This window comes from Coregonus clupeaformis, chromosome 20 (genome assembly GCF_020615455.1).
Source record: "Coregonus clupeaformis isolate EN_2021a chromosome 20, ASM2061545v1, whole genome shotgun sequence".
Classification (NCBI taxonomy): domain Eukaryota; kingdom Metazoa; phylum Chordata; class Actinopteri; order Salmoniformes; family Salmonidae; genus Coregonus; species Coregonus clupeaformis.
The window spans coordinates 43,481,076-43,499,592 of record NC_059211.1 but is presented as its reverse complement, the minus strand read 5'-3'; the positions used below and the strand labels follow the sequence as shown (position 1 = coordinate 43,499,592).

General features: G+C 46.4%; 1 protein-coding gene across 5 annotated transcripts in view; it reads left to right on the top strand.

Moving 5' to 3' along the window:
* LOC121533452 (casein kinase I) overlaps positions 1-18,517 on the top strand; it is a 62,061-nt gene that overhangs the window by 24,065 nt on the left and 19,479 nt on the right. For all 5 annotated transcript variants that reach the window (XM_041839409.1, XM_041839407.1, XM_041839408.1 and 2 more), the window contains exon 3: positions 15,630-15,699. In XM_041839409.1, coding sequence (XP_041695343.1) covers positions 15,630-15,699 — 70 coding nt within the window. The remainder of the gene's footprint in view (positions 1-15,629; positions 15,700-18,517) is intronic.

Genomic DNA, 18,517 nt, shown 5'->3' with positions numbered 1-18,517 from the left:
CTTCAACTACCTCAACTAGCCGGTGCCCCCACACATTGACTCTGCACCGGTACCCCCCTGTATATATAGCCTCCCTACTGTTATTTTATTTTACTTCTGCTCTTTTTTTCTCAACACTTTTTTTGTTGTTGTTTTATTTTTTACTTTTTTGTTAAAAATAAATGCACTGTTGGTTAAGGGCTGTAAGTAAGCATTTCACTGTAATGTCTGCACCTGTTGTATTCGGCGCATGTGGCCAATACAATTTGATTTGATTTGATTTGAAGAGGCAATCTCCCTGGATCCGTGGCAATATGATCTCTCTCTCTCTCTCTCTCTGTCAGCTGCAATGGAGCTACCATGATCAGATTTAGATGATCAGCTGCATCCGTAATCCACCCAGAGATCCGTAGCACAGTGTTCAGGCCAGCTCAGGAACGCATTCATGAGTTAAAGTTAAAACCAGCCATGATCATGAGATCTATGACATAATGAGATGTTGACAAGCCTAAAGCGTCTTTTTTGGAATTAAAATGTTAATAAGGCAAGGCAAGCTTGAAAGGGAAATGATATATCCCTTACATCAACTACTATTCTACTACAGGCTTGGCTGTGAAACAGATTGGCTGATGCTTTTAAGTTAGTCCTTTGTTGGAGAGCGGTCTGAGAGCGGTGTGGTGGTGGCAGCTTAGCAGGAGAGAGGCTGCAGCAGCAGCAGGTCCGACACTGAAGTGCCTTTTATCCCTGGCTGCAAGTCAGCTGCCCCGGTCACCAGCCCTGCCTGGTCACACTCCAAGTCCAACATTTGTAAAACACATGCACACACAAAACAAAATATCTGCTGTGCATGCTCAACTAAATAATATGCTTATAGAATGTTTTTAGAAAATCACAATTTATGAAAAGGATATTGACAAAACGTTAGCCACACATAATGGGTTTTCCATACATAAGTCCAACCCTTTTTGGGTTTGACAGACACCTGTGTCCAGTCCAGCTGACAAGTTTCTATGAAGAATACATTTGTTTCATTGAAGTATGTAAGCCATTAGGCAGCTTATGCATTAAAATGTTGCATAAGCCATAGTGCGTGATTTCATTTGAATATTAGATTTAGGGAGAATAGGATGTCACCTTACGTTACAGATAATCTGCTTTTGGACTGCTCATTTCCAGAGCAGCTGTAGGAACATCCTTAAACGCTTAAGGTTCCAGGACCTCTATACCAGGCAGTGTCAGAGGAACGCCCAAAATAATGGTGAAAGACTCCAGCCACCCAAGCCATAGACTGTTCTCTCTGCTACCACGAGGAAAGCGGTACCAGTGCACCAAGTCTGGAACCAACAGGACCCTGAACAGCTTCTACCCCCAAGCCATAAAGACTGCTAAACAAGACTGCTAAATAGCTAATCAAATGGCTACCCGAACTACCTGAATTTACACTTTTTTTGCACAAACTAACACGAGCACACATGCATACTGACACCACACACACACACACACACACACACACACACACACACACACACACATTATGTTATTCTATCCTTGTGGGGACCTAAAATTAATTTTCCATTAAAAATCCTATTTTCACTAACCTTTACCCAAACCTTAACCCGTAACCCAAACCCTAAACCTAACTCCTAAACCTAACCCCTAACCCTATTTGTAACCCTAATTGTAACCCCAACCCTAAACCCTAAGTTTAAAATAGCCTTTGACCTCATGGGGATGTGGTAAATGTTCCCACGAGGGAGAATTGTACTTGTTTTACTATCCTTGTGGGGACATTTGAGGATTTTAGGTCCCTACAAGGATAGAAGAACCAACCAACGCTGCTGCTACTATCTTATCTATCCTGTTGCCTAGTCACTTTACCCCTACCTACAGTGCCTTCAGAAAGTATTCACACCCCTTGACTTTTTCCACATTTTGTTGTGTTACAAAGTGGCATTAAAATGGAAAACCCCCCAAAAAACATCTGATATATTTATTGATGGGAGAAACAAACAATAGTCTTACATTTTGGAATGAATCGCCTTCATCAGAGCCTTGCGTAAGAAAACTGTGGGAGGCACCTACTGTATATATACCCTCGCAGGGGAGTGTCCCACTCGTCATGTCAACCAAACATGTCAATAATATCTATACTGTAAGTAGTAGTAGTAGTAGTATACTGTAAGTAGTAGTAGCAACTACACAGGTTATTCAAACAAGAGTATGATCATCATTCAAGATTCCTACACATACTTTCCACTTGAATAACAAAAGACAGAGAAATAAACAAAGAAAAACGTATTTACAAAAACGATGAGAAAGAGAGCTGTTTATTCAGACCCTTTGGCTCGACGCAATCTAAGCAGTCAATCCAAAGTGCCTCTCTCTGTTACAATTACCTCACTATATTGCCACTGGAGGAAAGAGAAACTTTCTAAATTCCCCAGAATTTCAAGGTAGATGCTGAGCCATGACTGGCATTCACGTAATGCCGCGCGATCGCATAGTCCATATTTTTGGTGTGGATAGCTGTTTTTGTTCAGCTATTCTTACTTTGAGTGCGCATTTCGTCTGACCAGTATAAACAAGCCCACATGGGCATTTGAGCATGTAAACAACAATTCATGGGATTAAAATGGATTAAATTGTAATTTTCCGCCAACGATCTACACAAAATACTCTGTCAAAGTGGAAGAAAAATTAGAACTTTAATTTTTTATTAATGGAAAATAAAACACTATCTTGTTTAGATAAGTATTCAACCCCCTGAGTCAATACATGTTAGTATCACCTTTGGCATCGATTACAGCTGTGAGTCTTTCTGGGTAAGTCTCTAAGAGTTTAGCACACCTTGATTATACAATATTTACCCATTATTCTTGAATAAATTATTCAAGTGCTGATTGCTACACAGCCTTTTTCAAGTCTTGCCATAGATTTCCATGCAGGTTTAAGTCAAAACTGTAACTAGGCCACTCAGGAACATTCAATGTCGTCTTGGTAAGCAACTCCAGTGTATATTTGGCTTTGTATTTTAGGTAATTGTCCTACCGAAAGGTGAATTTGTCTCCCAGTGTCTGTTAGAAAGTAGACGGAACCAGGTTTTCCTCTAGGATTTTGCCTGTGCTTAGCTCTATTCCGTTTTTTTATCCTAAAAACTCCCTAGTCCTTGCCGATGACAAGTGTAACAGTATTGCTTTCGTCCCTCTCCTCGCCCCCACCTGGGCTTGAAACCGGGACCCTCTACACACATCGACAAGTCACCCTCCAAGCATCGTTACTTATCACTCCACAAAAGCCGTGGCCCTTGCAGAGTAAGGGAAACAACTACTTCAAGGTCTCAGAGCGAGTGACATCACCGATTGAAACTCTACTAGCGTGCACCACTAACTAGCTAGCCATTTCACACCGGTTACACAAATATACCCATAACATGATGCAGCCACCACCATGCTTGAGAATATGGAGTGGTACTCAGTGATATGTTGTGTTGGATTTGCCCCAAATATAACGCTTTGTATTCAGGACAAAAAGTTAATTTATTTGCCACATATTTTGCAGTATTACTTTAGTGCCTTATTCTCTACAAGCTTCCTTCTTTTCACTCTGTCATTTAGGTTAGTATTTTGGAGTAACTACAATGTTGTTGATCCATCCTCAGTTATCTCCTATCCCAGCCATTAAACTCTGTAACTGTTTTAGTTACCATTGGCCTCATGGTGAAATCCCTGAGCAGTTTCCTTCCTCTTTAGCAACTGAGTTAGGAAGGGCGCCTGTATCTTTGTAGTGACTGGGAGTGATGATACACCATCCAAAGTTGAATTAATAACTACACCATGGTCAAAGGACATTCAATGTCTGCATTTTCTTTACTCATCTACCGATGAGGCCATTCTTGAACATGGAGTGAGACAATCTTTCTAATTTGCTAGAGAACCAGTTCGGATTTAAGTATAACTTTTGTATGACTGAAGCTTTTAGTGATAGGTCTAATGCTTTATCATAATTTGGCTGTAATCCAGAGAGGTTAGAAAATGTATCTAGATCCTCTATGAGGCTGTGGAGGGATTCAAGTTGTGGATTTAAAAGAAAACATGAATCATCAGCGTACAATGACAATCCCTTTTGTCATTGTACGCTGGATTTCTAATCCCTTGATATTATTGTTGGATCTGATTTTAATAGCTAACATTTCGATGGCCTTAATAAATAGATATGCCGATAGTGGACAACCTTGTTTTACTCCTCTTGACAGTTTAAAACTTTCTGAGAAATAGCCATTATTTACTATTTTACACCTAGGGTTACTATACATGATTTTAACCCATTTTATAAGAGATTATCCAAAGTTTAAATGCTCCAGGCATTTATATATAAACTCCAGTCGTACTTTATCAAATTACTTTTCAAAGTCTGCTATGAATAGCAGGCCTGGTTTCCCTGATTGTTCATAGTGTTCTATTGTTTACAGTACTTGCCTTATATTATCTCCAATGTATCGTCCATGTAAAAAACCTGTCTGATTAGAAGGAATAATGTCAAACAATAACTTTTTAATTCTATGTGCAATACATTTTGCTAGAATGTTTGCACCATAACACTGAAGTGTTAGGGGCCTCCAATATTTTAAATGGACTGGATCTTTATATTTCCCACTTGTATCCTGTTTCAGTAATAATGAAATCAGACCTTCTTCTTGAGTGTCTGATAATCTACCATTTACATAGGAGTGGTTAAAACATGCTAATAACGGTCCTCTGAGTATATCAAAAAAGGTTTGGTATACCTCGACTGGTATGCCATCCAACCCTGAAGTTTTCCCGGACTTAAAGTCTAATTGCATCCAGAAGTTCCTCCTCTGTAATTTCACCTTCACATGAGTATTTCTGTATGGCTGTTAATTTTACATTATCAATAGAAAACAAATCCCTACAATTAGCTTCAGTTAGAGGAGATGGAGGCGACTGAAACGAATACATATGCTTAAAGTACTTCCTCCTTCAAAATATCATTTGGTGAATCATGGGTGACGCCGTCATCATGGGTGACTCTGTCGATGTGCCCTTCTTTGCGAATCATTGGAAAACCTCCCTGGTCTTTGTGGTTGAATCTGTGCTTGAAATTCACTGCTCGACTGAGGTACCTTACAGATTGTATGTGTGGGGTACAGAGATGGGATAGTCATTTAAAAATCATGTTAAACAGTATTATTATTGCACATAGTGAGTCCATGCAACTTATTTGACTTGTTAAGCACATTTGAACTCCTGAACTTATTTAGGCTTGCCATAACAAAAGGGTTGAATACTTATTGACTCAAGACATTTCAGCTTTTCATTTTTTATTAATTTGTAAACATTTCGAAAAACATAATTCCACTTTGACATTATGGGGTGTTGTGTGTAGATCAGTGACACTTCTCAATTTCATCCATTTTAAATTCAGGCTGTAACACAAAATGTGGAAGAAGTCAAGGGATGTGAATACTTTCTGAAGGCAGTTTATTAGGTACACCCATCTAGTACCGGGTCGGACCCCCCTTTGCCTTCAGAACAGCCTGAATTATTCTGGGAATTCTACAAGGTGTCGGAAACATTCCACAGAGATGTTAGTCCATGCTGACGCGATGGCATCACGCAGTTGCTGCAGATTGGACGACGGTATATTGATGCTGCGAACAGCCCGTTCCATCTCATCCCAAAGATGCTCTATTGGGTTGAGGTCTGGGGACTGCGCAGGCCACTCAAGTAAACTGAACGCACTGTCATGTTCCAGGCGATGTTTTAACACTCCTTTATAGTCCAGTGTTGGTGATCACGTGCCCACTGGAGCCGCTTCTTCTTGTTTTTAGCTGATAGGAGTGGAACCTGGTGTGGTCGTCTGCTGCAATAGCCCATCCGTGACAAGGACCAATGAGTTGTGCGTTCCGAGATGCCGTTCTGCACACCACTGTTGTACTGCGCCGCTATTTGTACTGCGCCATTTGTGGTCAGCCTGTTAGCTTGCACAATTCTTTCCATTCTCCCTCGACCTCTCATCAACAAGCTGTTTTAGCCCACAGGACTGCCGCTGACTGGATGTTTTTTTGTTTTTGCACCATTCTCGGTAAATCCTAGACACTGTTGTGCGTGAAAAGCCCAGGAGGGCGGCCGCTTCTGAGATACAGGATCCGGCACGCCTGGCACCGACGATCATACCACGCTCAAAGTCGCTTAGGTCAGTCGTTTTGCCCATTCTACCATTCAATTGAACAGCAGTTGAATGCCGCAATGCCTGTCTGCCTGCTTTATATAACAAGCCACGGCAACGTGCCTTGCTGTCTGTAGGAGCAATCCATTTTCGTGAACAGGGTGGTGTACCTAATAAACTACACGGTGAGTGTATATGTACATACAGTGAGGGAAAAAAGTATTTGATCACCTGCTGATTTTGTACGTTTGCTTTTTAATGAGGGAAATAAGTATTTGACCCCTCTGCAAAACATGACTTAGTACTTGGTTGCAAAACCGTTGTTGGCAATTACAGAGGTCAGACGTTTCTTGTAGTTGGCCACCAGGTTTGCACACATCTCAGGAGGGATTTTGTCCCACTCTTTGCAGATCTTCTCCAAGTCATTAAGGTTTTGAGGCTGACGTTTGGCAACTCGAACCTTCAGCTCCCTCCACAGATTTTCTATGGGATTAAGGTCTGGAGACTGGCTAGGCCACTCCAGGACCTTAATGTGCTTCTTCTTGAGCCACTCCTTTGTTGACTTGGCCGTGTGTTTTGGGTCATTGTCATGCTGGAATACCCATCCACGACCCATTTTCAATGCCCTGGCTGAGGGAAGGAGGTTCTCACCCAAGATTTGACGGTACATGGCCCCGTCCATCGTCCATTTGATGCGGTGAAGTTGTCCTGTCCCCTTAGCAGAAAAACACCCCCAAAGCATAATATTTCCACCTCCATGTTGGACGGTGGGGATGGTGTTCTTGGGGTCATAGGCAGCATTCCTCCTCCTCCAAACACGGTGAGTTGAGTTGATGCCAAAGAGCTCGATTTTGGTCTCATCTGACCACAACACTTTCACCCAGTTCTCCTCTGAATCATTCAGATGTAGTTCTGGGCTGATTCCTCACCGTTCTCATGATCCTTGCAATTCCACGAGGTGAGATCTTGGATGGAGCCCCAGGCCGAGGGAGATTGACAGGTCTTTTGTGTTTCTTCCATTTGCGAATAATCGCACCAACTGTTGTCACCTTCTCACCAAGCTGCTTGGCGATGGTCTTGTAGCCCATTCCAGCCTTGTGTAGGTCTACAATCTTGTCCCTGACATCCTTGGAGAGCTCTTTGGTCTTGACCATGATGGAGAGTTTGGAATCTGATTGATTGATTGCTTCTGTGGACAGGTGTCTTTTATACAGGTAACAAACTGAGATTAGGAGCACTCCCTTTAAGAGTGTGCTCCTAATCTCAGCTCGTTACCTGTATAAAAGACACCTGGGAGCCAGAAATCTTTCTGATTGAGAGGGGGTCAAATACTTATTTCCCTCATTAAAATGCAAATCAATTTATAACATTTTTGACATGTGTTTTTCTGGATTTTTGTTGTTGTTATTCTGTCTCTCACTGTTCAAATAAACCTACCATTAAAATTAGAGACTGATCATTTCTTTGTCAGTGGGCAAACATACAAAATCAGCAGGGGATCAAATTATTTTTCCCCTCACTGTAGCTACCTCAATTACCCCTGTACATCAACTTGGTACTGGTACTCCCTGTACTGTACATAGCCATGTTATTTTCTACTTCCTGTATATAGCCATGTTATTTTCTACTTCCTGTATATAGCCATGTTATTTTCTACTTTCTGTATATAGCAATGTAATTTTTTACTCGTTATTGTTATTAGTTATTCACTGTGTATTTATTCCTCGTGTCACTATTTCTACATTTTTATTTAAATGTTTTTTCTTTAACTCTGCATTGTTGGAAAAGGACCCGTAAGTAAGCATTTCACTGTTAGTCTACACCTGTTGTTTACAAAGCATGTGGCTAATAAAATTTGATTTGATTAGATTTTTTGAGTGCTTGCGCCTAAGCACTTTATTCCATCCAAGTGAAAAGGTTGTTTGTAATGATTCTAGTGAGAGCTCCGTGAGTATCTTCTTTTAAAAGGTTGGTGGTGGAGATTTGGCATCGAGAGGGTCTGCTATAATTTTGGAGAGGTAATGATAAGGAAGTTAATGAACCATTTAACATGGGAAAGTAGGCTACCTACCGGTATTGTAGATATTATTTCCTGGGTTGGTTTGGTCATTTGCATAGATATCTGTTGGGATGAGTCTGAATCGAAGCACGTAAAGCCCCATAAGCCTCTGTTTTAGGGTCCTGTGGATTTTAGCCATCTGTTTTTATTTATATTTTTTTCCCCACATCCTCCTCCCTAGTGGAGCGGCTAAGCCTCCCTCCACTGATGATGTCACAGACAGTGCCCCGCCCTGACCTCCCTCCCCGCCCAGTGCCTGGTCATGTGTCCAGTTCGGTTCCACTTAACCAGTCTCTCTCTCCTCAGATATCCACTTAAGATGGATGAGATGGGCCTAATGTTCAGACTGGGAGCAGGCTGGGGCTGCCTTAATAATCTTATTTTCATCTCCTTTCCTTCACCTGCACTAATCTGAAAACACAGGATAGGTAGAAGGGAAGCAGTATTAGTTCTGCTCAGTTTGGAGGAAGGAGGGGAGATTATGAAAAATATGTACTTTAGACTACTGATATGCATCGCCACCCTGACAGCTGGCTGTCTGAGAGTAGGCTGGTGCTGGGTGGAGGAGAGCTGTTGAGTAGGCTGGGAGTAGGCTGGTGCTGGGTGGAGGAGAGCTGTTGAGTAGGCTGGGAGTAGGCTGGTGCTGGGAGGAGGAGAGCTGTTGAGTAGGCTGGTGCTGGGTGGATGAAAGGTGTTGAGTAGGGATGTGACAAATATAAACGTTTTCTTCATGTTTAAACTGCAATTTGTTTTATCGGTTTTCCCTTATCATAACATTCTATATGAATTCACAATGCAGCTGTACTGCTGCCAGAAACGGTTTGGGTCTCTTGCTTGCATTTCTCTACCATTTTTCCAACTGTTAACGACGATGACGTAATTGTGGAGAGTCGACTCCAAAATATTTGATTCATCAACTCCTTGCACGTCAACTCCCATTTCTGAGTGTCAAGATTCGATTCCGCTAGTAATCGACTCCTAAGATTCAGTATTTTTGGAACAGTACTTCCGAGAACATAAACACTCGCTAGCTCGGGGAAGGGTACAGTATAGGCAGGTCGGTCACCAGGCACACAGTCAGAACCGTGCACTAGGCCTTGTAGCAATCAAAAGCTGTATCTCGCAATTTCTTGGCTTGCAATGTCTCACAACTTCAGTAAAGCAGGGCCTATCATCAATGAATAGGCTATGATATTCTACACGCAACAGACCGAAGACTGAACACACACTCGCATCATTAGCGAGGAGAAAGAGCAGGCGAGCCAGCGCGACGGAGAGAGAGGATGGGGCATTCAGAAAGAACCGTCCTCATATGTCTTGGTAATCTGTATCTCACAATGTCTTGTCTTGCATGCCTCACGTTCACCAAAGTAGCCAAAAGTTTGCCTCTTCCTCACTGGTTTTATTTAAATTACACAACTTTCCCCAGGGCTATATAGCCTATTGTCCAGTTAGGCTATAACACGGAAAATAAAATCACTGCACTGCGATTAAAATTTTTCTTAACATTAAGGATCCCAATTTCGTTTTAACATTTAAACAGGAGGAGGCTGGTGCTGGGTGGATGAGGTGTGTGGAGGAAGCTAATGCTGGCCTGGGTGGCTGATGTGTCTAGGGCCCTATAAAATCGGTTATTTTTTTCCTGCTTCCGTTTAGTTTTTTCCCAAATTCTATTTTCTCCATTTTGTTTTTCCTCTTCCTAGCTACATTTGTTCATAAGTACATAATGCCCTTGCATCATCATCGTGGAGGAAGGATGTTGTGTTAAGCCGATGATGATTACATTTTAGGTTCTTAGCTCTACATGGTGGCTAAGCCTGAGGGTGTCAGCTTCCTGCCTCCTGTTTGTCTCCGGGCCTCTAGAGGTCATCTGTGTTCCCCTCTGCCTTAGTTCTTCCTCGTGTGTGTCAGCTTCCTGCCTCCTGTTTGTCTCCGGGCCTCTAGAGGTCATCTGTGTTCCCCTCTGCCTTAGTTCTTCCTCATGTGTCCTAATTAGCTTGATCCAGGTCACCTGTGCCTTGTTTCCCCCTTGTGTATTTTAGCTGTGTGTTTTCCCCTTGTTTCTCACTTGGTTATTGCGTCCTGACTATGTGTCTCCTGCTTTGTCCCACCGTGTCTGTCCTAGTAAGTTGTTCAAAGTTATCTTTAGTTTGTTTTTCTCCCCTCGTGGAGTTGTTTTGTTTTGCCTCCTGTTTTGGAACATTAAATCTACTTGCCTGGAGTATTGCCTTGGGTGTTTCATTTGGGTCCTACAACACCTCCTCTGTGGCTAAGGGGTAGTACCCCCAGCTCTCCACATCTGAGACCGGAGTTTCTAGCCCGGTTTGTGACAGAATAACCAAGTCCATCATGGACCCAGAAACACTCAGTTCCCCGGACCTGTTGGCGGTGATCACTCGACATGAGGCTTCTTTCCAGCGCCATGAAGCCGTTCTCAGCCGACAAGAGGAGCTGATGGCTAGTCATTCTCAACTCCTGGCCGAAATGATGAGTTCCCTCCGCCAGCTCTTTGAACGCCTCCCTGGTCCTCTCCCTTCCCCCAGGTCACCCCCCAGTGACGACAGGTCGTCTCGATTGGCGGAGCCCCGACTACCACCTCCCAAGCCCTTTTCTGGGGATCCAAGCTCTTGCCAGGGTTTCCTCACCCAATGCTCCCTCACCTTCGAGCTCCAACCCTCAAGTTTTCCCACAGACCGTTCCAAGATTGCCTACATCATTACCCTTCTTTCAGACAAGGCGCTCGCCTGGGCTTCTGCGGTGTGGCAGTCCCAGGAGGCCTGTTGTGACTCCCACGCTGCATTTGTAGAAGAGTTCAAGCGGGTGTTCGATCATCCTGTCAGTGGGCGGGAGGCTTCCAAGCGCCTACTGTCTCTCCGTCAGGGGCCCCGAAGCACGGCAGATTTTGCCATTGATTTCCGGACCATAGCAGCAAGGAGCGGATGGAATGATGAAGCGCTGAGGGTCTGCTTTCAGGGAGGGTTATCTGAGCCCCCTTCAAGATGAGTTAGCCACCCGAGAACCAGCTGGTGATCTCGAGTCCCTCATAGCCTTGGCCATCCGCCTGGACAATCGTCTAAGAGAGCGGAGAACGGCTCGCCGTCAGGTGTCTCATTCCCAAGTTCCTCTGAGCAGCTCTGTTTCTCCTGTTTGGACTCCGTCATTCAGAGCTGCCCCGGCTCCTGAACTGCTCCAGGATTCCCCGGAGAGCATGCAGTTAGGCCGTTCCAGGCTTTCTCCCAACGAAAGGGAACGTCGCATGAGGGAACGCCGGTGCCTCTACTGCGGGGTTGCCGGCCACTTCCGCTCCACTTGCCCCGAGCTTTCGGGAAACGCCTGTCCCCGCCCAGCTACAGGAGGGCTGTGATGGGGAGGGTTAGAGCGCCTCCTACTAACGCTGTCCTGGCTATTCCAGCCACTCTGTCCTGGGGGGGCCACCAGCATCGGGTCCAGGCTATGATCGATTCCGGTGCCGCAGGTGATTTCCTGGATGTAACCTTGGCTAAGGAACTTAAGATCCCCTACCCAACTACTTCCTCAACCCCAGGCAGTTACAGCCTTAGATGGCAGACCTCTGGAACCAGGAAAGGTTACCGAGGCGACTCAGTCCCTGCGACTTACCATCTCTCAACACCAGCAGGAGGAGACCTTCTATCTCATTGACTCTCCCGAGTATCCTATTATCCTGGGTCACCCTTGGCTATGCAGACATAATCCCCAGATCGACTGGCCTACGGGCACCATTCTAAGCTGGGGTCCCGCCTGCCAACTCACCTGCATGCTTCAGAGTCCCTCAGGCCCTAGTACCCAGTTTCAAGAGTCTGTTGACGTCTCCCGAGTCCCCAGTGTTTACCATCGGTTCAAGGCAGTGTTCAGCAAGGCCCGGGCTACTTCCTTACCGCCTCATCGCACGTATGACTGTGCCATTGATCTACTCCCTGGGTGCTGCCCTCCTAGAGGTCGGATCTTTTCCTTGTCCTCCCCGAGCACGCAGCTATGGACACCTACATTAAGGAGTCCTTGGCAGCCGGCCTCATCTATGCCTCTACTTCCCCGGCTGGGGCGGGCTTCTTTTTTGTTGAAAAGAAAGACGGGGTCTTAGGCCTTGTATTGATTACCGGGGACTCAACAAGATCACGGTTCGGAATCGATACCCCCTTCCTCTCATGGCCACTGCTTTTGAGCTGCTTCAAGGGGCTTCCATTTTTACTAAGCTGGATCTCCGCAATGCTTACCATCTCGTGCGGATCCGGCAAGGAGACGAATGGAAGACGGCGTTCAACACGCCCACGGGGCACTATGAATATCGGGTGATGCCGTTCGGGCTCACCAATGCCCCCCGCAGTATTCCAAGCCCTGATTAATGATGTTCTCCGGGATATGCTTAATCTGTTCGTCTTCGTGTACCTGGACGATATCCTCATCTTCTCGAGGTCACTGAAGGAGCATGAGGGGCATGTTAGCAGGGTTCTCCAGAGGCTCCTTGACAATCACCTCTACGTTAAGCCTGAGAAGTGTGAATTTCATGTTTCTCAGACTCAGTTTCTCGGGTTTATTGTCACTCCCGGGCACCTAGAGATGGATCCCAAGAAGGTCAAGGCGGTCCACGATTGGCCCACACCTGCCACGGTCAAGGAGGTTCAACGGTTCATTGGCTTTTCTAACTTCTATCGGAAGTTCATTAAGAATTTCAGCTCGGTGGTAGCCCCCTTGACGACGCTTACCAAGGGAGGAGGGACCAAGATTCACTGGGGTCCGGGAAGCAGCAGGGGCCTTCGAGGATCTCAAGCGCCGCTTCACGTCTGCTCCGATTCTGGTGACCCCTGACCCAGAGAGACCTTTCGTGGTGGAGGTGGACGCCTCAGAGGTGGGGGGTGGGAGCCGTCCTGTCACAGAGGGGTGCGGATGGGAGATTACACCCTTGTGCCTTCATGTCTCGCCGCCTGTCTGAGGCCGAGCGCAACTACCACGTGGGGGATCTAGAGTTGCTTGCGGTAAAACTGGCATTGGAAGAGTGGCGCCATTGGCTTGAGGGGGCTCAGCACCCTTTCCAGGTTCTCACAGACCACAAGAACCTGGAATATCTCCAACAGGCTAAGCGGATGAACCCTCGGCAAGCACGATGGTCCCTTTTCTTTAATCGATTCCAGTTCCTCCTGACTTACCGACCTGGCACCAAGAACGTCAAGCCGGATGCTCTGTCTCGAGTCTATTCTCCCGAGTTACAAGAGAAGCCCTTGGCATCGATTATTCCGAGGTCTAGGATCGTCGCACCTCTTCAGTGGGAACTAGAAAGAGGGGTACGAGAAGCTCTTGTCCAGGAGCCCGATCCAGGCGGTGGTCCTGCCGGTCGCCTGTAACGCTTCCTCTCTCTGTTCGGGGCCGCGTCTTGCAGTGGGGTCATGAGTCGCCCTTGACATGCCATCCAGGCAGTGCTCGCACACTGGAGTTCCTCCGACGGGCGGTTTTGGTGGCCGTCCATCAAGAAGGACGTGCAGGTCTATGTTGAGGCCTGCCCTGTGTGCAACCAGGGAAAGTCGACACGCCAGCGACCCCAGGGACTGCTCCATCCCTTACCTGTTCCTCGAAGGCCATGGTCACACCTTTCTCTGGACTTTGTTACGGGACTTCCTCTATCCCAGGGCAACACCGTCATCCTAGTGGTGGTAGACCGGTTCTCTAAGGCTGCCCGGTTTATTCCCCTGCCCAAGCTGCCCTCGGCTAAGGAGACTGCTGAGCTCCTCATGAACCATGTCTTCCGGATATTTGGTATTCCCCTGGACGTGGTCTCTGACCGAGGTCCCCACTCTCGTCCCGGTTTTGGGGGGCCTTCTGCAGGCTTGTTGGGGCCACAGCCAGCCTATCGTCGGGGTTCCATCCAGAGTCTAATGGCCAAACGGAACGGATTAATCAGGATCTGGAGACCACCCTGCGGTGTACGGGCGGCCAGTAATCCCACGTCTTGGGCCACCTATATCATTTGGGCTGAATATGCCCACAACACCCTCCAGTCCTCAGCCACCGGATTGTCCCCCTTCGAATGCCAGTTCGGTTACAACCCTCCATTGTTTCCAGAGGAGGAGGCGCAAGTTGGTGTTCCCTCTGCCCAGCGCTTTGTCCAACGCTGTAGGCGGACCTGGAAGAAGGCCAGGCGTGCCCTCCTTCGGACCTCCCAGAGATACCAAAGTCAGGCTAATCGCCACCGCCGGACGGCCCCTAGTTTCCGAGCTGGTCAGAGAGTTTGGTTGGCCACAAAGAACCTGCCCCTCTGGGTCGAATCCAGGAAGCTTTCCCAGAGATACATCGGGCCTTTCCGCATTGCTAGAAAGGTTAACCCTGTGTCGTATCGTTTGGTTCTCCTCGCTCCCTTAGAGTTAACCCCACTTTCCATGTTTCACTCCTTAAACCTGTCTTGTCTTCTCCCTTTGCCCCCCACGCAGACCCCCGCCACCTCCCAGGATCATTGACGGCCAGCCAGCCTACACAGTCCGCCGGATACTGGACTCCCGGAGGGTCCAGAACTCTCTGCAGTATCTGGTGGACTGGGAGGGCTACGGGCCGGAGGAGCGCTCCTGGGTTCCAGCCAGGGACATCCTGGACCCAGGTTTGATCCGAGATTTTCGCACCCTGGGGCCAGGGTGTTCTGGAAGGAACGTCAGGAGTCGTTCCTAGAGGAGGGGGTCCTGTCAGCTTCCTGCCTCCTGTTTGTCTCCGGGCCTCTAGAGGTCATCTGTGTTCCCCCTCTGCCTTAGTTCTTCCTCGTGTGTGTCAGCTTCCTGCCTCCTGTTTGTCTCCGGGCCTCTAGAGGTCATCTGTGTTCCCCTCTGCCTTAGTTCTTCCTCATGTGTCCTAATTAGCTTGATCCAGGTCACCTGTGCCTTGTTTCCCCTTGTGTATTTTAGCTGTGTGTTTTCCCCTTGTTTCTCACTTGGTTATTGCGTCCTGACTATGTGTCTCCTGCTTTGTCCCACCGTGTCTGTCCTAGTAAGTTGTTCAAAGTTATCTTTAGTTTGTTTTTCTCCCCTCGTGGAGTTGTTTTGTTTTGCCTCCTGTTTTGGAACATTAAATCTACTTGCCTGGAGTATTGCCTTGGGTGTTTCATTTGGGTCCTACAACACCTCCTCTGTGGCTAAGGGGTAGTACCCCCAGCTCTCCACATCTGAGACCGGAGTTTCTAGCCCGGTTTGTGACAGAGGGATCTTAGGATGTTCTAGTAAGCGTGGATGCATCGCTGAGTTGTCTCATGGAATCTATCAAAAGGCCTATACTGTTTCACATACAACATTATATTATTGTTTTTCAACCATTTGTCACCATAATCTTGAGACGTTGATCCACCTATTGAATATGTTAATAACCACTAAGTGTTATCCATTACTAATGGGGTTCTCTTTTTTTCCTTTTTCAGGAACCGATAAAGTCCCGGGCTCCACAGCTTCACTTGGAATATAGATTTTATAAACAGTTGGGAAGTTCAGGTAAGCACATACAGCTACAGTATTATAACTGTTTAATAGTAGTGTGTTAGCTAGTAGGCTCAGCTGGATGGATGGAGACGTAGCTGGGTGATGTGAAAGCCCTGTCCCCCTCCTACAGATGGTTGGTCGATAGCAGGCCCAGGCCAATCATGCCATAGCTATGTGCTCTCTCTGTGCTGTGATCCGTGGGGCTGTGCTGTGCTGTACCTCCAGCCCTTTGATGTGGCCGCTTGGCTTCAGAGGGGAGAGGTGGGGCAGTAGGATCAGGTGGTGGGGAGGGACAGGGACCTGGAACAGGCCACAGCACAGCTTGGCCAGCCTGGCATGCTTAGTGTTTGATCCTCTCACTGCTTAATTCTTTCATTGAAAAATATGTCTCTGACATTAGACCACTGCTTTTTTTAGCCAAAGTGATGAGTACTGTACTTTTCATCATTAGTTAGTTCAAGTCACTTTCTATGAGCGTTTGATCTGTTAAGAAAACAACTGGTGAATATATTGTATTTATGGTACATAAATAGATTGTATTGTATTTGAGGGTAGGTAGGGACAAGCTGACCACTTGTATTCTAATTACACTAAATGTGACTGAGGACACTCGTCTTTGATCCTTTTGGCTTTTAAATGAAAAAGATGAACAGCTTGGGCAAAGCCTGTGCATCCATTTGATCACTGGAGTGGAAGGCCACACACACGCACTCTAAGACGAGTGTGTGTGTGTGTGTATGTCACTGCGCCCAGTGATGTTCTCTTTCATAAGACAAGTGTGTGTCTCTTTCTCTCTCGTAGAGAGCTGATCACCTGCCAGCTTGCTCTCTGTCCCTGTGCCAGAGCAACAGCTCCACAGTGTTAATAGGGAGTTGGAGCTCAGGGCATTAGAGGTGGCCTAGGCTAGTCTATTTATAGATGGCCTTCAATGTGCAGTAGGGCCATTATCATATATCTACTTCCATCGCTCGTCTCGGCAATGCCTCTGCCTGCCTGAAGAAGAAAGCCCAGGGAAACTCTCCCATGATGTACAGGGAAAAGGGCTGGCCTATCTCTGTCTGTCAGCTATCCTTTGTTGTGATCTAACTGACTGGGCCAGTAGTTGTATTCCCAATCCCAGGCAGCAGAGCATAGCACAATGTAGTATTTAGCTGCCTTACACCTATTTGGGAACAGAGTCGATTGAAGTCGCTTGTGGATCCTCATCCATTCATTGAATAGTGAGTCTTTATCCCCACTCCTTGGGCCAGCCCGTTGAAGGAGTCCAGGCAGCAGCCCCTCTGTAGTGTTTCCACTGATGCGTTATACACATCCTGACTTCCCTCTTCTGGCCACTGTGGCAGAGGGACCACCAGAGAAAGGCCTGCTACAATCTCATAGGCTAAGCTAAATATGGAGCCAGTGACAATGTTGGTCCAGCTTCCCTCCCATTATAGAATGGAGGGGGAAAAGTGTTCCTCTTACTGGTTGCTACATCCATTGAAAAATGAATGTGTGGAGTAGTGAGGAATTATCAAAGTCTTCTTTCTGCTGCTGATTCTTCTGTAAAAATTCTTCTGAATGGTACCGATGGATACAGGCATGTAGTTATTTTACAATATGAATGTGACATAACGTAAGCCAGGGTCAAGCCCTGGTCTGAACCTGGACTCCACGGCCACAAATACTGGAGCGGTGTCAGCTGTACATGGTGCTTAAGAGGAGCTTATCTAAAGAGTGTTAATTCTCTCCTGCCCTGGAAAGCACCCAATCACTAGAACAACACATTCAGTTACACACACTAGCTGGCCTGGCCACGCCCCAACCCCACCATTAACCACTGAGCATGGAGTGTCTAACTGAGACATCATCCACTTTTTATGTCACTATCAATAATTTAAATGAATGACTGGTTGACTGAGCTCACACAGTCCTGATAGCATGTTCTTCTCTTATGAAAGCACTGCACGCGACCTGTCTCCTTATGAGATAATTAAAATGTCACTGATAATATCAGTGCATGTGAATATTTAGTAACCCATCATCAAGGCTTTGCCTTAAAGCATTACCTGCTCTTACACAAGTTGTGTGTGTGTCCTTATACCATGCCCACAGCCCTGGTATCTTGGGAGTGATAAATCAATCAGAGTTTGAAGTGATCTTCTGTGGTCCATCCAGTCCTGAGCAGTCTGGATATTTCATGCGCTGCCTGCCTGGGATGGATAACATAACCTACCACTGAGTCACGCAGGCTCTATGCAGGGCAGGCCGGCTGGACGATCACGTTTCAGCCCGGCTACATCGCCACAGCGCTGACCGCCCGCCCGGCCTAATGGAATCAGCGCTTTCTTTTCTCTCCCCGATGCACTCGGCATTCTAAATGTTTAATTGAGACCGCCTCCCTCTCGGGCTCGGCCTAAACTTTGACATTTCATTGTAGGGCAACGTTGTCTGCCACAGTGTCCAGACTGAGAGGGGCCCCTGTCTTAGACAATACTCTGGATTGTTCTCGACACATTTCACTTGTGTTTGGAGAGAGTGGGTCGTGAGCAGTGCACAGAATGGCACTGGAAGGCAGCAGAATAGACTTTGAAGATATTGGTGCTGCGGACAGCAGCCAATTATATCTGTTGTCATAAATCACGATAAAGAATTGTTTCTAGGAAACCACTCACCCCTTGCATAAGTGCTTTTATTACAGGCGTGATTGGCGAGGGTTATTTTTACACCGGAATAACATCATCCACATAATATTTAGCAAATATGATTAGGTCTAGCTTTAGTAAAGGATAAAATCATTATCTTTTTCAATGGTTTCTCTGAAATTGACATTTACTCTTTCCATTTCAGT